The following is a 17,187-nucleotide window of genomic DNA, read 5'->3' as shown; positions in this document are numbered from 1 at the left end:
GTTCAAAAATAAAAAGCCACCACATAAAAATAAAAAAAAAAAAATATATATATATATATACATATATATATATATATACGTGTGTGTGTTTTATTTTTCCCTTTTGAGCTCCTCAGTTTTATTACAAAATGGCCTCGAGATTTGCAGTGAATATCAAACTTTTAACATGCATTGTAAAAAAAAAGAAAAATCGAACGCTCCCATTTTTTATAAAATGCTATGTTCATAACATACCCAGAATAAATACAATGAAACATATGAACATTTCAGATGTTAGAAGAAGTGTTGAGGTGTGTAGTAAAAAAAATGTAAAAGAGAAAAATGTGTGGAGTAATTTTTTATATATTATAATATTAAAATTATTTAATAAAGAAATAAAAAATTATGTAGATTTTATGATTATTTTAAAATTATTGAGCAAATATATTAAAATAGAAAAAAAAGTATTACTTTTTATATGTGAACATATTGAACATGAAATATATAAATTTACAATCAGAGATTTAACATTATTAATTCTATTATTAAGAAAAAATAATTTCGAAAATATTTATTATATTAATATAATTAGTAAATCCATATTAATGAGAATGAATAAAAATATGTCTTATAAAGATCTAGCCTTAATTACTTATAGTTTAAATAATAATATTAGCTTAACAGATGAACAAATATATAATAAAGAAATATTTAATTTTTCAATATTTAAATTTGACAACCATTTAAATAATCTTAATTTCCATTCTTTATCTTTATTTTTCTATTCATATACTTTATATTTTATCAACCATTATTATTATTATAATCATTTTCATTCATTCTTTTATATGATTACAAAATTTATTAATACCATAAATAAAAATATTCATTTATATAATTCTACAGATTTAATGTTTATATATATTGCATCCTTACACTTACAAAATGTCTATACACATAATCATATCCATCAAAATAAACAAACAAAAAATATTCTTACACAAAATAATCAAACGAAAGATAATAAATATAGTGATGATAATCATAATGTATCTTTAAATCTTAATAATAATTGTTATGACAATAAAATGGATATACATAATAATATGATTACTACAAATAATAATAACAATGAATATAATAAATATATTCATCGTGTGGATACAAATTTAAAAGAAACACATATTAATAATGAAAAAGAAAATAAATTAATAACATATAATAATTCCAAATATAATTTGCCACAACATATATATGAACCTAATATTTTTAATTATGATAACACATCAAATAATTATATATCAAATAATAATATATCAAATAATAACACAAAACAATGTGAAACATATGAAAACAAAAACGTTCAATATTTTCAAAATAATGTTATACAACAAGGTGATGAAAAAAAAGAAAATATAATTAAAAATTTAATCATAAATATAAAAAAAGAAATTGAAGAAAAATTATCTTCTTTTAAAATACAAGAAATTGTTAATATATTATTTGTGTCATTAAATAAAAATATTTTTATCAATAAGAAATATTTTCATTTTTTAAATAAAGATAAAATAAATATACAAAATTATATTAATATATATGTTAATATAAATAAGATACATTTAAACCATGAACAACAAAACAATTCTCATTATTATATCTTAAAAATAAAAAATGATAATGACAAAAAAAAAGGTTTATCATATCAAGATCATTTGAAATTTATATATAATCTAATGAATGAAATTATATATAGAAATGATTTATTAAATATGAAACAAATCATATTATTACTTTATTCTTTAAAATATAATAATTTTATGTTTATACAATTTGAAAAAATCATTCTGAAAAGATTTATATGCTTACCTACAAAAGAAATACAAAAAATAGGTAAAGAAGAAATCATATTTTTATATCAATATTTGTTTGTAAGGACATGCTTATTTAATGAATTAAAAAAACTAAACAATATTATCATATCTCAAGATGAACATGAAAATTATATTTATATCTCAGAAAAATATAATGACTCTTCTAAAGTAGATAATTCATACAACACATCAAATAATATAACAAACAATATAACAAACAATATAACAGACAATAATAGTAATTATCTTCATAATAAGGATAATACATCTGTATATATACATGATGATCTTTTTTATATGAAGAATAAACATAAAAGGGATAGATACAAAATTTATTCATATGATAATTTTATTTTTAATTACTCAGCATATGTAGAACAAAAAAAAGATCATAATGATCACAACGAATATGTATACAATTTTGATAATATGAAATCGTTTATACAATTAAAAAAGAAAAAAATAAACAATCACAATAATAATAATAATAATAATCACATTAATCACAATAATAATAATATGTTTACTTATAAAAATATTCAGATGGAAAAAAAAAATTATTCTGATACACATAATAATGTAATAAAAAACGAAATTAATAATATTTATTATAATCCAATTGTAAGTAATCGACATACAAATGATCAAATGATATTGAAAAATCCTTTTTTTTATAACAAAAAATTAAATGTTATGGATACTATTAATTTTGAATATGAACTTACTTGTTATAATTTATATTTAGATATATATAAAATTGTTTGTTTAAAATTATTAAATTTTTTAAAAGATAAAAAGCTATCATATTTACAAAGCATAGATATCTTATGTATATATGAAAAATTAAATATAAGAGATTATAGAATTATTAAATATCTTTATTATTTAAAAAAAGATGTATTATATTTAGATAATACATATTTATTCAAAATAATAAATGTTATCGTCAAATTTAATCTATATAATATGATATCATATTTACAAATTCATAAAATACTTACCTTTATAAATTATAATAATATAAATGAATCCATTCAAATATTGAAATTAATAGGTATGATCATATCTGTTCATAAAAATAAAAAATCATCTCCTTTTTATATAAATCATCTAATAATACAAAATGCAGCTAATTATTTATTTAAAAATTTATATAAACTACAAAATACACAAGATTTAAAAAAAATCGAAATGATGAATGTATATGATAATTTAACATTCAAGGTTTATAAATTATTTAAAAATATTTTATCAACAAATAAAGAAAAATATTTAAAAAATTGGAATCCTTATGATCAATATGAAATTAATACACACACAAATCATCTTAAACAAAATGGACAAGATAAATATATAATCCAAAATTATAACAATAATAATAATAATATTAATAATATTAATAATATTAATGGTTATTATCATTATTATGATCATATTAATGATAATGGTGATGGTGATTATTATTATGATTATTACCTGAACAAGTCAGGTAAAAATATGGAAAACATTAATGTACAAAATTTGGATGATATAAATATAACTAAAATAAAAGGTGCATCACATGATATTAAAAAAGATAAAATTAAAGACATAGGATATATGAGAGTTAAAAAATATTCAGAATTATTGAAGAGTATGAAAATGATGAATTCTGATGAACAAGTTTTTAATGAATATAGAAATGTGTGTGATGAGATATATGAAGATTTATTTTTTATATATAATAAAAATATACAAGTATATAAAAATATAAATATATGTAATTATACATTTCCTATGGCAATAAATTTATTAACATTAAATAATGATGAGAACATACCAATAAATATAAATAAAAATGATGATGATGATGATAATAATAAATTAATAAAAGTTGATAAAAAAAAATTCCTTATAGTAGATATTTTATATAATTATGATTTTTATTATACATTGACTGATAGAAAATTAAATCAATTAAAAGAATATAATATTTATTTATCATATTATAGTAATCATATAAAAAAGAAAAATAAAAAAATATTAAATTATAAAAAATATGCCTTATTAAAATTAATGAAAAAAAGAGGATTTAATTACATTTGTATTGATGCAGATACATATATCAAAAATAAAAAAGGAAAAAGTAAAAATATTTCATATGAAATAAATAAGTTATATATAAACAATTTAATATTAGATATATTAAAAAGACAAAAAAAAAGTTATTCGTCCCCAAAAAATAGAACAACAAAACAAATGAATCATATAAACATAAAAAATACTTTATTATTATATCATCAAAACAAAAAATGTTTAAAGAAAATAATACAATTCAAAAATTATAAATATAAAATTATGAACCTACCACATCAACTTAATTATCATAATAAAAGAATTAAATATATAAAGAATAAAAGTTTATGTATCAATGATAGAACAAAAAATATTATAGAAAAGGAAAAGGTTTCTACATCTAATCATTTGTCAAAATTGAAAAAAATGTTTACTTTATAATAATCTAAGAATTTTTTTTAATCATTATTATTTTTTTTCTGTGTGTGTGTGTATATGTATACACTTATTACAAATAAATAAAATATATACCAACAAATGTGTATATGTAAAAAAAAATATATATATATATAAAATATTTGTGTATTCATTTTTGTATTAAATTATATATATACATATTTATATTTATATATTATATTATTTATATTTTTTTATTTTTTTATTTTTTTTTTTGTAAAAGTACAATGTTACTCATTTATCCTTTTATCATTTTATTCTTAAAAAAACTTGTTTATATAAGAAGAACAAAAAATAAAAATATATAAAATAATATCAAGTCCTTTTTTTATATGCCTTATCATATATATAATTATATGTCAAGTATAATAATTTACATTTTTTCTCATCATTAAATTGTTCATATATTAACATAACAATTTTTAAAAGGAAACATATATATATTTATAGAAAGATGCTCATTTATTTTTATTGATAATAATTATTATAATAATTATAATAGTAATAAAACTTGTTGTTTTAATTATATTATTGTCTTTTTTTTTTTTTTTTTTTTTTAAATACATGAACTTTTTAAATATATCATAATCAATTTTATTTCTTTCTTTCGATTCACATTTATATTTTGTTTATCAACTTTTATTTTATCTACAAATAAACAAAACATTTTATAAAATTTGTTATAATTTTTTGAAACATTTTTTCTTTTTTTTTTTTTCACAAAATTATTAATATATTTTTTCTTTGATTCTTCTTCTTTTTCTTAAATGGGTTTTATTTTTTATTTAAAAAATAAATATGCACATATATTTTTTATCATTTGTATTTAATTGATGTGTCACTTTTTTTTTCTTTAATTTTTTTTTAAAACTTATGGAATAAATTTATAAAAATATTTCTTACATATAAATAAATATATATATATATATATATATATATATATATATTATATATATTATATGTATATTTTTTTTTTTCCCCTTTTTTTTGAGTAAGGCACTCATAAGTAGTAGTATATATATTTATGATTCAACCTTTTAAAACATATTAAATGAAAAATTATTTAAAAAATATATTATATATATATATAAAAGAACAACACTATAATTTTTATATTTAAAATAAGTACATGTGAAAAAAAAATTTTAAATAAAATCTTATAAAGAAAAAAGGAAAAGAACATTTTTATTTTATATATTATACATAGAATTTATAAATAAAAAAAAAAAAAATATATATATATATAATATAAAATAAATATATATATATATATTAATAAAAATCCATTATTTATAAAAAAAGAAAAAGAGAACCAGTTTTTTCTTTTTTTTTTTTTTTTTTTTTCTTAATTTATAAATATTATAAATATATATAATATATATATAATATTATATACATATATATATAATATATATAGCTTTTTTCTGTTTTAATTTTGTTTTATTTTTTGTTTTTTTTTTAAATCTCTTAGAATTATATATATATATATATATATATAATATATAATATATATTAATTACATCCATATATAATATTTTTGAGAACTTAAAAAAAAAAAAAAAAAAAAAAAATGATTACTTACTCAGAATATTTTGATGACTATGTTGATGATTTAAACAGATATCTACATAAAATAAAACATTCTATATATAATATAACAAGTTTGAAAAAAAATAAAAAAAAAAAAAAAATAAATGTATATAAAATAATATTATTATATATATATAATTCCATATATTTATTATATAATAATATTATTATACTTTGCTAAATTAAATTTTTTTTTTTATTCGATAAATATATTTTTAGATAAAGAAGATTATAATAAAATAAGAGAATACATTTTCGAAGCTGAAAAATGCGTATAAAATAAATAAATAATTAATATGTAAATATATATATTTACATGTATATATTTTTTCATACTTATGATTATATAAAAACAACAAAATATTAATTCTACATATATTTTTATATATGCTATATGTAAAATATTTAAATATACACACTAATCTAATTTTTTTTTTTTTTTTTTTTATTACATTTTATTTGATTAGATTAAGCAAATAAATATTGAAATAAATAGCTTACCAAAAGGATCTAATAAAATTCTCAATCAAGTATATTATATATTATATATATATAATTTTTATTATATCTCTTTTGTATTAAGCTTTAAAAATAGTTTCTATTTTTATAATATTCATTTTATAGATAAATACATATAACTTAGATTTAAAGAAGTATAAAGATATTGTGAAAAAAATGAGTGCCGATTATTACTCTGAAGAATATGTAAAATGAAAAAAAAAAAAAAAAATATATATATTTTTAAATATACAATATTATGTACATATAACATATCTACAAATTTTGAATACCCATTTGGTGTTTTCATCATTTTTTTTTTTTTTTTTTTTTTTTTTTTTTTTTTTATAGCTTAATAGTAGACAGTATGATATGACAAAAAAATATAAAGAAGGGGTTGACTTTCTCAAAGAGTCTGAAAGGTTCAAATAAAAATATATATATATATATACATATATCATTTATAGTATAAACAAAATTTATATTGTTAAAATTTTTATTTTTTATTTGTATTTTTTTAGGAGAGCCCAAGATATTGAAGATATAGGTATAAGGATAAAACATAATTGTAATAGGATCTATTGAATTCGATGAGTACCAATATATTTACATATTATTATTTTTTATTTATTTATTTTTTTTTTTTTTTGATATAATGTAGGATATACAATTATGAGCGAATTAAATTCGCAAAGAAGTGCAATACTAAGAACAAAACATCATGTAATTTAAAAAAAATATAAAATAATTTTTTTTTTTTTTTATATTAATATGAAGGAAAAATATTAACCATATTTATAAAATATAAATATGTGCATACATATATATAATATATATATATATATGTTTATATATATGTATTAATTTATTTGTCAGACGGATGAAACTCGACAGGAACAAAATCGCGTGAAAAGAATGTTATTAAGTATATATCAGAATAAGTTGGTATTTAAAGGATTATTAATATTAATTATAATTCTTTTAGTTATTGCTAATATAGGAGTAATAATTTATAAGATCAGATAATTGTTCTTTTTTTTTTTTTTTTTTTTTTTTGTAAAAACTTTTATTTTATTTTTTTATAACATGTCTACATATAACCATATGTTGTAGGCAAATCTATCAACATAAATAAATATATATATATATATATTTTTTTTTAATTACAAATGATCAAATTTGTGTATTTTTTTTTTTTTTTTTTTTTTTTTTTTTATTATAATTTTAAAAATTTTTAGAATTCATTGTTTTTTTTTTAATTTATAAATCAAAGTGTATGTTTTATTTTTTAATTTTTAAAAGATATACTGTAAAAAAAAATAAATTTTTCATTTTTTTTTTTTTTTAAAATTAGACAATAAATATATATATATATATATAAACATATATATGTATATATTTGTGTGATTAATTAAAAAAAAAGTTATAAGTCTTCATCATCTTTATCATATTCTTCACTTTTTTTTTTGGCTTCCCTTAAAATTTCCTCGTCAAAATATTTTTCTTCATCTTCATCTATATCATCTTGTAACTTATCAGAGTTCTTTTTTTCTTCCTTCAAAAAATTCTGAACGCTATCATAATATCTGTGTTGTAGGGTTAAAAAGAAAAAAATATTGATCGATACAAAAATAATGTACTAATATGTAAACGTCTCAAAAAATATATATATATATATATATATATATATATATATATATGTATATATTTGTATATTTTATTTTTTCTTACTTTTCTTTCATATCCCACCACACTTGCATATTTGGATATTTTTCTTTTGACAGTAGGAGCCTGTTCCAAATTTTTTTTTTTTCTTTTTTTAAGGTGACTACTACTTTTCCGACTGAAGCAAAATTATATTTAGTCTCCTTGAAAATAAAAAATGAAGTACACACATATATATAACATATAAAATATATATACACATAAAAAAAAAAAAAATATATATATATATATATATATAACATATAAAATATATATACATATAATGCATATATTTATCCCTTTTGTTATCTTTTTATATTTCTTTTATTTCTTACGGATTCTATAATATTATCTAGTAAGGTCAAATCAACTATATACTTTTTTGTTACAGAATTTGAATCGTTGCTAAGAGCAGAAAAGGAGAAGTTGTTTTTCTTAGAAACGATTTTTTCATCCTTTACTTTCAAGGCACCTAAACAAAAACATATATATATATATATATATATATATGTAATTATTTATTTGTGGAAATCCATTTATATATTTTTTTTTTCATTTATGGTTTAAAAATATAATACCTGGAGAGCTCCAACGATGAGAAAATTTGATGTTCAAAAAAATATAGTCAGGAGATTGAGCCCACTGAAATGAAGCATTAACCCTAGGAAATAAGATAAAATATTACACACATATATATATATATATATATATATATATATATATATATATATATATATATATATATATACATATATATTTATATATTTATATTACATATTTATTTTATGTTTTGTCTATTCTTACGTGTCGATTTTTTTATTTGAATAGGAAGCCGTAAGAAGTTGATCCATCTTATTTTTCATGGCAGTGACTGTTGTTTTTACATCATTACTAAAGTCATTATCTTCAAAATAAAAAATAAACATTACATGTATGAAAATATACATATATATATTATTTTAATTTATAATACCTTGTTTTATTGATTGACTTATTAAATAATCTGTAATATTAAACCAACATTTTTCAATACCATCAATTATATCTCTTCAAAATAAAGGGAAATAAAAAAAATACACATAAGTACATGGTGATATGTACACATATATATATATACATACATATATATATATTTATATATTTATATATTTATATTTTATTTTTTATGTCCTATGTTTACTCTTTCGTTACACGGTAGTTTTTATGCGATTCAAAAAAAGACGATGCTAGTTGCTCATTTGGAAAGTCTAATTTTGATAAGACAACATTAAAAAAAAGAAAAATATGAAAAACAAAAAAACAAAAAAAAAACATTTTATTCAAAAAAAATAATAATAAAATAAATGAATAGGATATTATATATAAATATATATATATATATATACATATAATATTAGAAAAAATAACAAAACATAATAATATAAAATATATATATATATGTGAATGAATTAAAAAATAAATATTATATATATATAAAATAACTTTTTATTCATGACCCTTTCTTTAATAACACAGTTAAAGCAAAAATGAAAGGTTTTTTTTTTTTTCTTTCCTTAATATATTTAATACAAAAAAAAAGAAAAAAAAAAAAAAAAAATTATAGGCAATTTTACGATCATGTAATAATTTATTATCCTAATAATTCTTCATTTTTATTTTATTTTTTTTATTTTTATTTTTTTTTTTATTTTTTTTTTTTTATCTCAGATTTGATATATGTATTATATAAACCTTTGTGGAAATAAAAAATAAAAAAAGTACATAAAAATATGATAACATATTTTTATGTTCATATATTAAATATTATAAAAAACTCAAATTCATAAAAATAACTAAAAAGTAATGTATATATATTATATATATTTTAAAAAAGTGAGATATAAAAATATTAGTTGAATGACTTTTCATATATATATAATATATATATATATATATATATTTATTTATTTTTCATCTTGGGAACAGGTTTTAAATAAAAACATACATACATATATATATATATATATATAAAAGAAATATTTAAATTTACATATTTTATTTATATGGTTACAATACCTTCTCATTTTTTTATTCCTTAAATATAAATATATGTATATATATATATATATATGTATGTATATTTTTAAAATGGATATATTGTTCTTTTTTTTTTTATTTTTTTTTTTTTTTTATTATTCTTCCTATTTGATATAATTCCTGTCCATATACAAAAATAATATAAAATAAAATAAAACAAATCGTAAATATTATATTATAATATATCAAAGGATTAAATACAATTTCTTAAATCTTTTTTTATTAAATATTTCATCGAACATATATATGTAGAAATATTTCGGACATGAAAACATTGTTCTTTCTATTTAAATATACTTATATATAAATATATATATATATATATATATATATATATATATATATATATATATTTATATATATTTGTTGATATTAATGAGGATAAAGTATGGTCTATGTGTGCATATGTTTTAAAAAAAAAAAAATTCTTACACATATGAAAGCAATGTTGTGCTTATTATTATTTATTTCTATATTAAGATGATATTATTTGAATTTCTTTTTTTTTTTTTTTTTTCTTTCTCACATTCTTCTATATAAATATATATATTATTTAATTTGATCTTGTGTAATACAATGAAATAAGGGAAAAAAAAAAAAAAAAAAAAAAAAAAAAAAAGATAATATGATATAAGAGCACACAAATAAATAAATATATATATATATATATATATATTTTTGTAAATAATAAAAGGATGGTAAGATTAAAAACAAATAAGAAGGTATTTTACGTTTTTGTGAGCGTGTCGAGTCTTTTTGGTTATTTCTTAAAAGGATATAAAGAGGATGTAAATAATTATGAGACTTTAATAAATAATAATGATATAGAGAAGATTAAAAAGATAAGAATTCATAATAAATGTTCTTATATACCTTTATTATTTCTTAATATTTATGATAGTTATATATATAAGAATAAAATATTACGATGGTTATATTTTAAGTGTAGAAAAAGAAGAAAAGATAAAGAAGAATATTATTATATAACTGATATGATAAGAAAAAAAAGAAGAGAACAAATAAAATATAATTTTATATCTGATGAACAAAATTTATTTAATAAATTATATATATATGAAATTGTCTTAGAATATAGTTTAAAGTATGGAATATTATCACCACATTTAAGTTTATATATATTAAAAAATATTTCAGAATATTGTGTTAATTTATATCCTTCTTTATATGATACAAATGAAGAAACAGATATTTATAATAATTTTATAAATAAACAAAAATTAACATATTTTAAACAAATAAATAATGAACACAAGTATGAACTATCAAAATATAATACAGACAATAAAAATAATATACATAATAATATACATAATAATATACATAATAATAATAATAATAACCAATTAAATGTAAATATGCATTATAATTATAATTATAATCATAATAATACAGTTATATCTTCTCATTCTCTATATAATAATATGGAAACAAAAAATATAAATATTTTTAATAAATATAATATACATAATTTTTATTCAGAAAAATATACTTGTTATAAAAACAACAGAAATTATCAACATATTACTTTGAATATGATTTATCTTCTCAATCAAGCATATGATAATATATCTCGTATTTGTTTAAACACAAACACTAATATATATATAAATTTTTATATGATAAATATTTTAAAATATATATGCTTTTATAATATAGAAGATATTTTTTTAAACTACAATCACATAGAACACATAAAAAAAAAAATGAATGAACAAAATAATACTAATATATCATTCTTTAAATTTTTATATTCATTTTTCTTTTTTAAAAAAAAAGAAAAACATATATATCATCTAGTACATGATAAAATTGATAAGAATCAAAAAAAAGAAAACCAGGAGTTCTATAATAATTATTCAAACCAAAATACACATAATAATATAAACACTCATATGTCAGATAATTATTTATATGATCATATAAATGGTTACTCATTTAAGAATACAAACAAAAATGACAACAACAATAATAATAATAATAATAATAATAAAAAAGATATATTAAAAAAGATATATTTTTTAAAAGGTTATAAATTAGATGACATACAGATTTTAAACGAGTTATATGTCATGATATATATGCGCTTACTATTTGAATGTTCTTTAAAATTAATTAGTATTAAAAAAAATATCCATTTATTAGAAAAAAAAATGCAATTTGATAAAGAAAATAAAATAATATATTTGAATTCAGCTGACTGTATGAATAACTTAAGAACAAATTTTTTAAAACGATTTAATAAATATGAAGAAAGAGAAAAAAAAAAAATTGATGATCCTTCTAAGATATATACTACTAACATTTCTGATTACTTAAAAGGGAAAAAAGAAAAACATAAAAATGAAGATAATATAATAAATATATGTTACATTAAAAAAAAAATATCTTCTTTTATTTTGTATTTAAAAAATATAATAATCAATAAAGATACTTGTTTTATAGAAAATAATAATATTGTAAATGATGATATCAAAAAAAATAACTTTTTAAAATCTTTCATGTCTTATTTATATATAAAAGATATATACGAATATAATTATGAGCTAAAATTATATTATATGTATTGTAATCTTAGAAAACTATTTTTAAAATATGTTATAAAAATGAATGAACATATAGATATAAAATTATATAAAATAAAAAGAGCAATAAATTATTATATATATAACTTTGATCAATTTCTTATAAATAATTATTATCATTTAATACACCAAAAAAATATACATAAAATTAATATTCATTTGAAATATTGTAAAGATAAAGATATAGATATTTTAAAATTTAATGATTTATATTACTTTATGATTAATAATATAAATAATATATTTTCATACATACAAAAAATGGACCACAAAAAATGTGTATACAAAATATTTAAAACTTATAATAAAATATTATTATATCAATATAATTATTTAAATGAAAAAGAAAATATATACTACAAAAATAAAATAAAAAAATATCTAATATGTTTAAATAATAATATATGTAATGATTTAAATGAATATAATAAATCTTATGACAATATAAAAAATTTCTCACATATTTTTTTTTATACCATAAAAAATGATATAAATCTTTTATTATTTTTATATACACAACGTATTCAAAATTGTTGTGATATATTCTGTTATATATATAAAAAATATAATTTTATTCAAACCCCTTTTTTAAATTATTTATTTTATGAATTACGTTATATTGTTTATTCTGAAAAAAAAAGAAAAAAAAAAGTTTTTTTTTTTTTTTTTATTACTCCTTCTGCATATAATTATGATAATATAGTCAATTCTTTTAATTTTTCTTATTTTTTTTTTTCTTTATCATATTTACTTTTTATTTTGTTTTATCACCATAACATGTATACATCCTTTTTATTTTTTAAAACACTTACATATTCTGGAATCCCTACTTATTATTATAACTTATATAATAATATTATGGCAGTGATGGATATACAAGCGTGATAATAAATAAATAAATAAATAAATAAATATATATATATATATATATATATATATGTATGTATGTATGTATGCATGTATTTTTTTGTGTGCTCCATATTTATAATAACCCCTCAAACTTTTGTTTTGCATTGTGGACATATGCTTATATTTTCTGAATCTTCTTTATCACCTATATATATATATATATATATAAAAAAAAAAAATTAAAAGACAGTTTGAAAAATAAAAATATTAATTGAAAATAAAAATATATGTTATTATATTATTACTTGTGTTGAATAAGTGATAATCACAATCTTTGCACTTGAAGTAAAAATATTTCTCTAAAAAAAAAAAAAAAAAAAAAAAAAAAATATACATATATATATATATATATATATATATATATATATAAATATATATATATATTTATTTTTATATTTTTACTGTTCTTTTGGTTTTCCATTTGATTATTTTTGTCCTTATCATTAGGCAATGCATCCATTTTTGTTTTTTCAAATAAAGAATTATCTACATCTGGTGCCATAACTATTTTATATCCATAATTTAAAAGATCTAATACAGTTTTTTCATTTTTAATAATTGGAAATTGCTCATTGATAATATCATACTGATATTTAAATTTAAGATATTCAATTTTTTGTATATACCATAAAAGTTTGGTTCTTATTCTTTCATATATTAAATCACTTGTTAAATTAATATCTTCATCACTTCTATTTAACTTTTTTAATTGGATCATATTTATTTCATTATCATTTATATCAGTTGTCATATTATTTTCAATATCTTTTTTTAAAATATTATCTTCCTTTTGGTGTTGTAGTATTAAATCTGTATCATGATCTTTATTTATAGTATTCCTATTTTTTATGTGATCTGAATTTTTTATGTGATCTGAATTTTTTATGTGATCTATATTTTTTATATGATCTGAATTTTTTATGTGATCTATATTTTTTATATGATCTAAATTTTTTGTATTTCCATCATTCCTTTTCACATTTCCATGTTGATCTAGATTAACATTACTTAGAAAATTTTTAAATTCTATATCAGCTTGTTCAATAAACTGATTTTTAAATTCTTCAAGGCTTTTATTCATTCCTGTTGTATTTTTATAAATATAATCATCTATATTTTTTTGAATAACTAGATCTTCTTCTTTTTCATAATCATAATCATCATAATAATCACTATCATCACTATCATCACTATTATCACTATCACCACTATAACCACTATAACCATTATTATTATTTTCTTTTCTTTTATTCTTATTCTTTATTCTATTAATATTATTATTATTATTACTATTAATATTATATAAGTGTTGATCTTCTTCAATATATTTTATTATATTATCATTAAATAGTTGAAATTCTTCATATGTAACTTTTAATTCTTTTAAATTTTCATCGTCTGGATCTTCAAATTGTTCTTTAATTTTTTCATCTAAGGATATATTATTTATATTTCCATCTATATTATTATTCATCTCCATATCTTTATCAATATTTATATTATCATAATTACTTCTTATTTTATTTTTATTATTATTTCTTTCCATATTTAACCTCATAGTAAAACATCTTAATAATTCATTATAATCATAATGGAAATACAAGTCATCATCTTTAATATTAAGTTCCATTTTTTTTATTGCATCTTTCATATTAAATTTTATCTTCTTCTTTTCACAATATAAATTGTATCTTTCGATTTTTTTTCTTATCAAATCTCCAACACATTCTTCATAAATATTCCCTAGAAAATTATAAAAATAAAAAAATACTCATATATATATATATGTGTGTGTGTTGGTTTTTTTTTTTTTTTTTTTTTTTTTTTTTTTTTTTTTTTTTTTTCTTACTCTTGATATCTCTTATGCATTCTACAACTTTTTGCTTGCTCTTAAAGAAATCCATAATATGCATCATAGAAAACAGCTAAAAGAAAAAATAATAAATATAAATATATATATATATATATATATATGTTTATGTTTCTTTCGTTTGAATCCCCATGTGTACTACTTTTCCTCATATATATTTTTATTTATTTATTTATTCATTCATGTGTCCACATTTTTAAAAATCTTACCGTTATATTTTCGTCCTTCAAAAGAAATAAATGTAACGCCAAATAATTTTCTGCATCTTTCTTTTCTTTCACTTTCTCACTTATCTGGTTTAATATAGAGTGCACCTATATAAATAAATAAATAAATATATATATATATATATACATATATTATTGTATATAGTTTTATTTTATTTCATTTAATTTAATTTTTTGATTATATAATAAAAATGTATAGACCAAGGAAAGTCCCTCTTACCGTCGTGTTGCTCATTTGAAAATGTTTAATAATATAAGATAAACTGTTTATAATTTTAAAATCTATTTTTGAAAAGACACAACGTAATAAAATTTGTTTTATATTCTCTATTGTTAATTCATTGCTTTTTTTTTTCTGAGTAACTTGCTTAATTCTTATTAAATTATTTATGTTCGATGTAACATCATCAATATATTTCTATAAAAGACAAAAAAAAAAAAAAAAAAAGAAAAATATAAAAATAAAATAGGAAGAACCAAATGGAGAAGAAATATAATAATAAGCATATAAAATTGGTCATACATTTTAATATATATATGTTTTATATATAACATTATTTTATATATATATATAAACACATCATTTATTTTATTATTATTTATTATTATTTATTTTACTTGATCATATTTGTTTCTCCACAATCCTAAGAAAGAAAAGCCCTTCTTTAAATTCTCAAAAAGAAAGAGAGGCTTTTTTTTTTTTTTTAAAGAAACATTTTTTATTCTGGATCTTTTAATATTTTTCCTATATACTTGAGGACTCAAAAAAAATGTAACACCTTTCATATGGTTCATATCATTCTTGTATTTCATCTTTAAAGGATGCAATGAAAAACATATATCAAATAAAATGAAACATGATGAAATACAAATATAAACATGTTTTAAATACATCTTAAACACACTTTATTAATTTCCATATTACCCTTAAATATCTAAAATAAAATAAAAAAATAAAAATAAAATAAAAATAAAATAAAATAAAAATAAAATAAAAATAAAATAAAAACAAAAACAAAAAACCCGATTTAATATTAAAGTAATAAACTACAAATAGAAGTAGAAAAAAAAAAAAAAAAAAATATTTTTATAAAATATATACAAATCGGATCTTTTTTTTTTTTTTTTTTTTTTTTTTTTTTTTTTTTTTAATGGTTAAACATTTTCACTTTCATATTTTAATTTTTGAATTTAAATTCCTTTCTATGAATATATAAATAATGTATACAAATATTTTATATTGATCATATATATTTTTTTTTTTAAATATACGTTCCTATTAATAAAGCATAGAATGTTTTTATGAATAGGCTTATAAGGAAAAATCATAATAAATAAATAAATATATA

At 16.4% G+C, this 17,187-nt stretch overlaps 5 protein-coding genes across 5 annotated transcripts; 3 read left to right on the top strand and 2 right to left on the bottom strand.

Annotated features, from left to right (window-relative positions):
* Positions 1 to 128: 128 nt before the first annotated feature.
* PADL01_0313000 (conserved Plasmodium protein, unknown function) lies at positions 129 to 4,346 on the top strand (the record flags this gene model as incomplete). Its single annotated transcript, XM_028684226.1, has 1 exon — positions 129 to 4,346. One exon carries the CDS (start codon positions 129 to 131, stop codon positions 4,344 to 4,346), a length of 4,218 nt encoding a protein of 1,405 aa, XP_028536545.1.
* A 1,585-nt stretch (positions 4,347 to 5,931) lies between these two features.
* PADL01_0312900 (vesicle transport v-SNARE protein, putative) lies at positions 5,932 to 7,475 on the top strand (the record flags this gene model as incomplete). Its single annotated transcript, XM_028684214.1, has 8 exons — positions 5,932 to 6,022; positions 6,171 to 6,223; positions 6,419 to 6,481; positions 6,576 to 6,656; positions 6,801 to 6,871; positions 6,971 to 6,996; positions 7,111 to 7,172; positions 7,326 to 7,475. The coding sequence occupies 8 exons, from the start codon at positions 5,932 to 5,934 to the stop codon at positions 7,473 to 7,475; spliced, it is 597 nt and encodes a 198-aa protein (XP_028536544.1).
* A 397-nt stretch (positions 7,476 to 7,872) lies between these two features.
* Positions 7,873 to 9,467, bottom strand: PADL01_0312800 (co-chaperone p23; the record flags this gene model as incomplete). The annotated part of the gene is made up of 7 exons (XM_028684203.1): positions 7,873 to 8,035; positions 8,181 to 8,317; positions 8,489 to 8,625; positions 8,732 to 8,814; positions 8,958 to 9,057; positions 9,127 to 9,200; positions 9,334 to 9,467. 7 exons carry the CDS (start codon positions 9,465 to 9,467, stop codon positions 7,873 to 7,875), a joined length of 828 nt encoding a protein of 275 aa, XP_028536543.1.
* A 1,457-nt stretch (positions 9,468 to 10,924) lies between these two features.
* Positions 10,925 to 13,717, top strand: PADL01_0312700 (conserved Plasmodium protein, unknown function; the record flags this gene model as incomplete). Its single annotated transcript, XM_028684192.1, has 1 exon — positions 10,925 to 13,717. One exon carries the CDS (start codon positions 10,925 to 10,927, stop codon positions 13,715 to 13,717), a length of 2,793 nt encoding a protein of 930 aa, XP_028536542.1.
* Positions 13,718 to 13,827: 110 nt separating this feature from the next.
* PADL01_0312600 (conserved Plasmodium protein, unknown function) lies at positions 13,828 to 16,732 on the bottom strand (the record flags this gene model as incomplete). Its single annotated transcript, XM_028684181.1, has 7 exons — positions 13,828 to 13,886; positions 13,987 to 14,040; positions 14,144 to 15,352; positions 15,591 to 15,666; positions 15,821 to 15,925; positions 16,059 to 16,256; positions 16,457 to 16,732. The coding sequence occupies 7 exons, from the start codon at positions 16,730 to 16,732 to the stop codon at positions 13,828 to 13,830; spliced, it is 1,977 nt and encodes a 658-aa protein (XP_028536541.1).
* Between the last annotated feature and the right edge of the window lie 455 nt (positions 16,733 to 17,187).

The sequence above is a fragment of the Plasmodium sp. gorilla clade G2 genome (assembly GCF_900097015.1).
Source record: "Plasmodium sp. gorilla clade G2 genome assembly, chromosome: 3".
In the NCBI taxonomy this organism is placed as follows: domain Eukaryota; phylum Apicomplexa; class Aconoidasida; order Haemosporida; family Plasmodiidae; genus Plasmodium; species Plasmodium adleri (nom. inval.).
The sequence above is the reverse complement of the archived record's forward strand: the minus strand, read 5'-3'. Positions and strand labels throughout refer to the sequence as shown.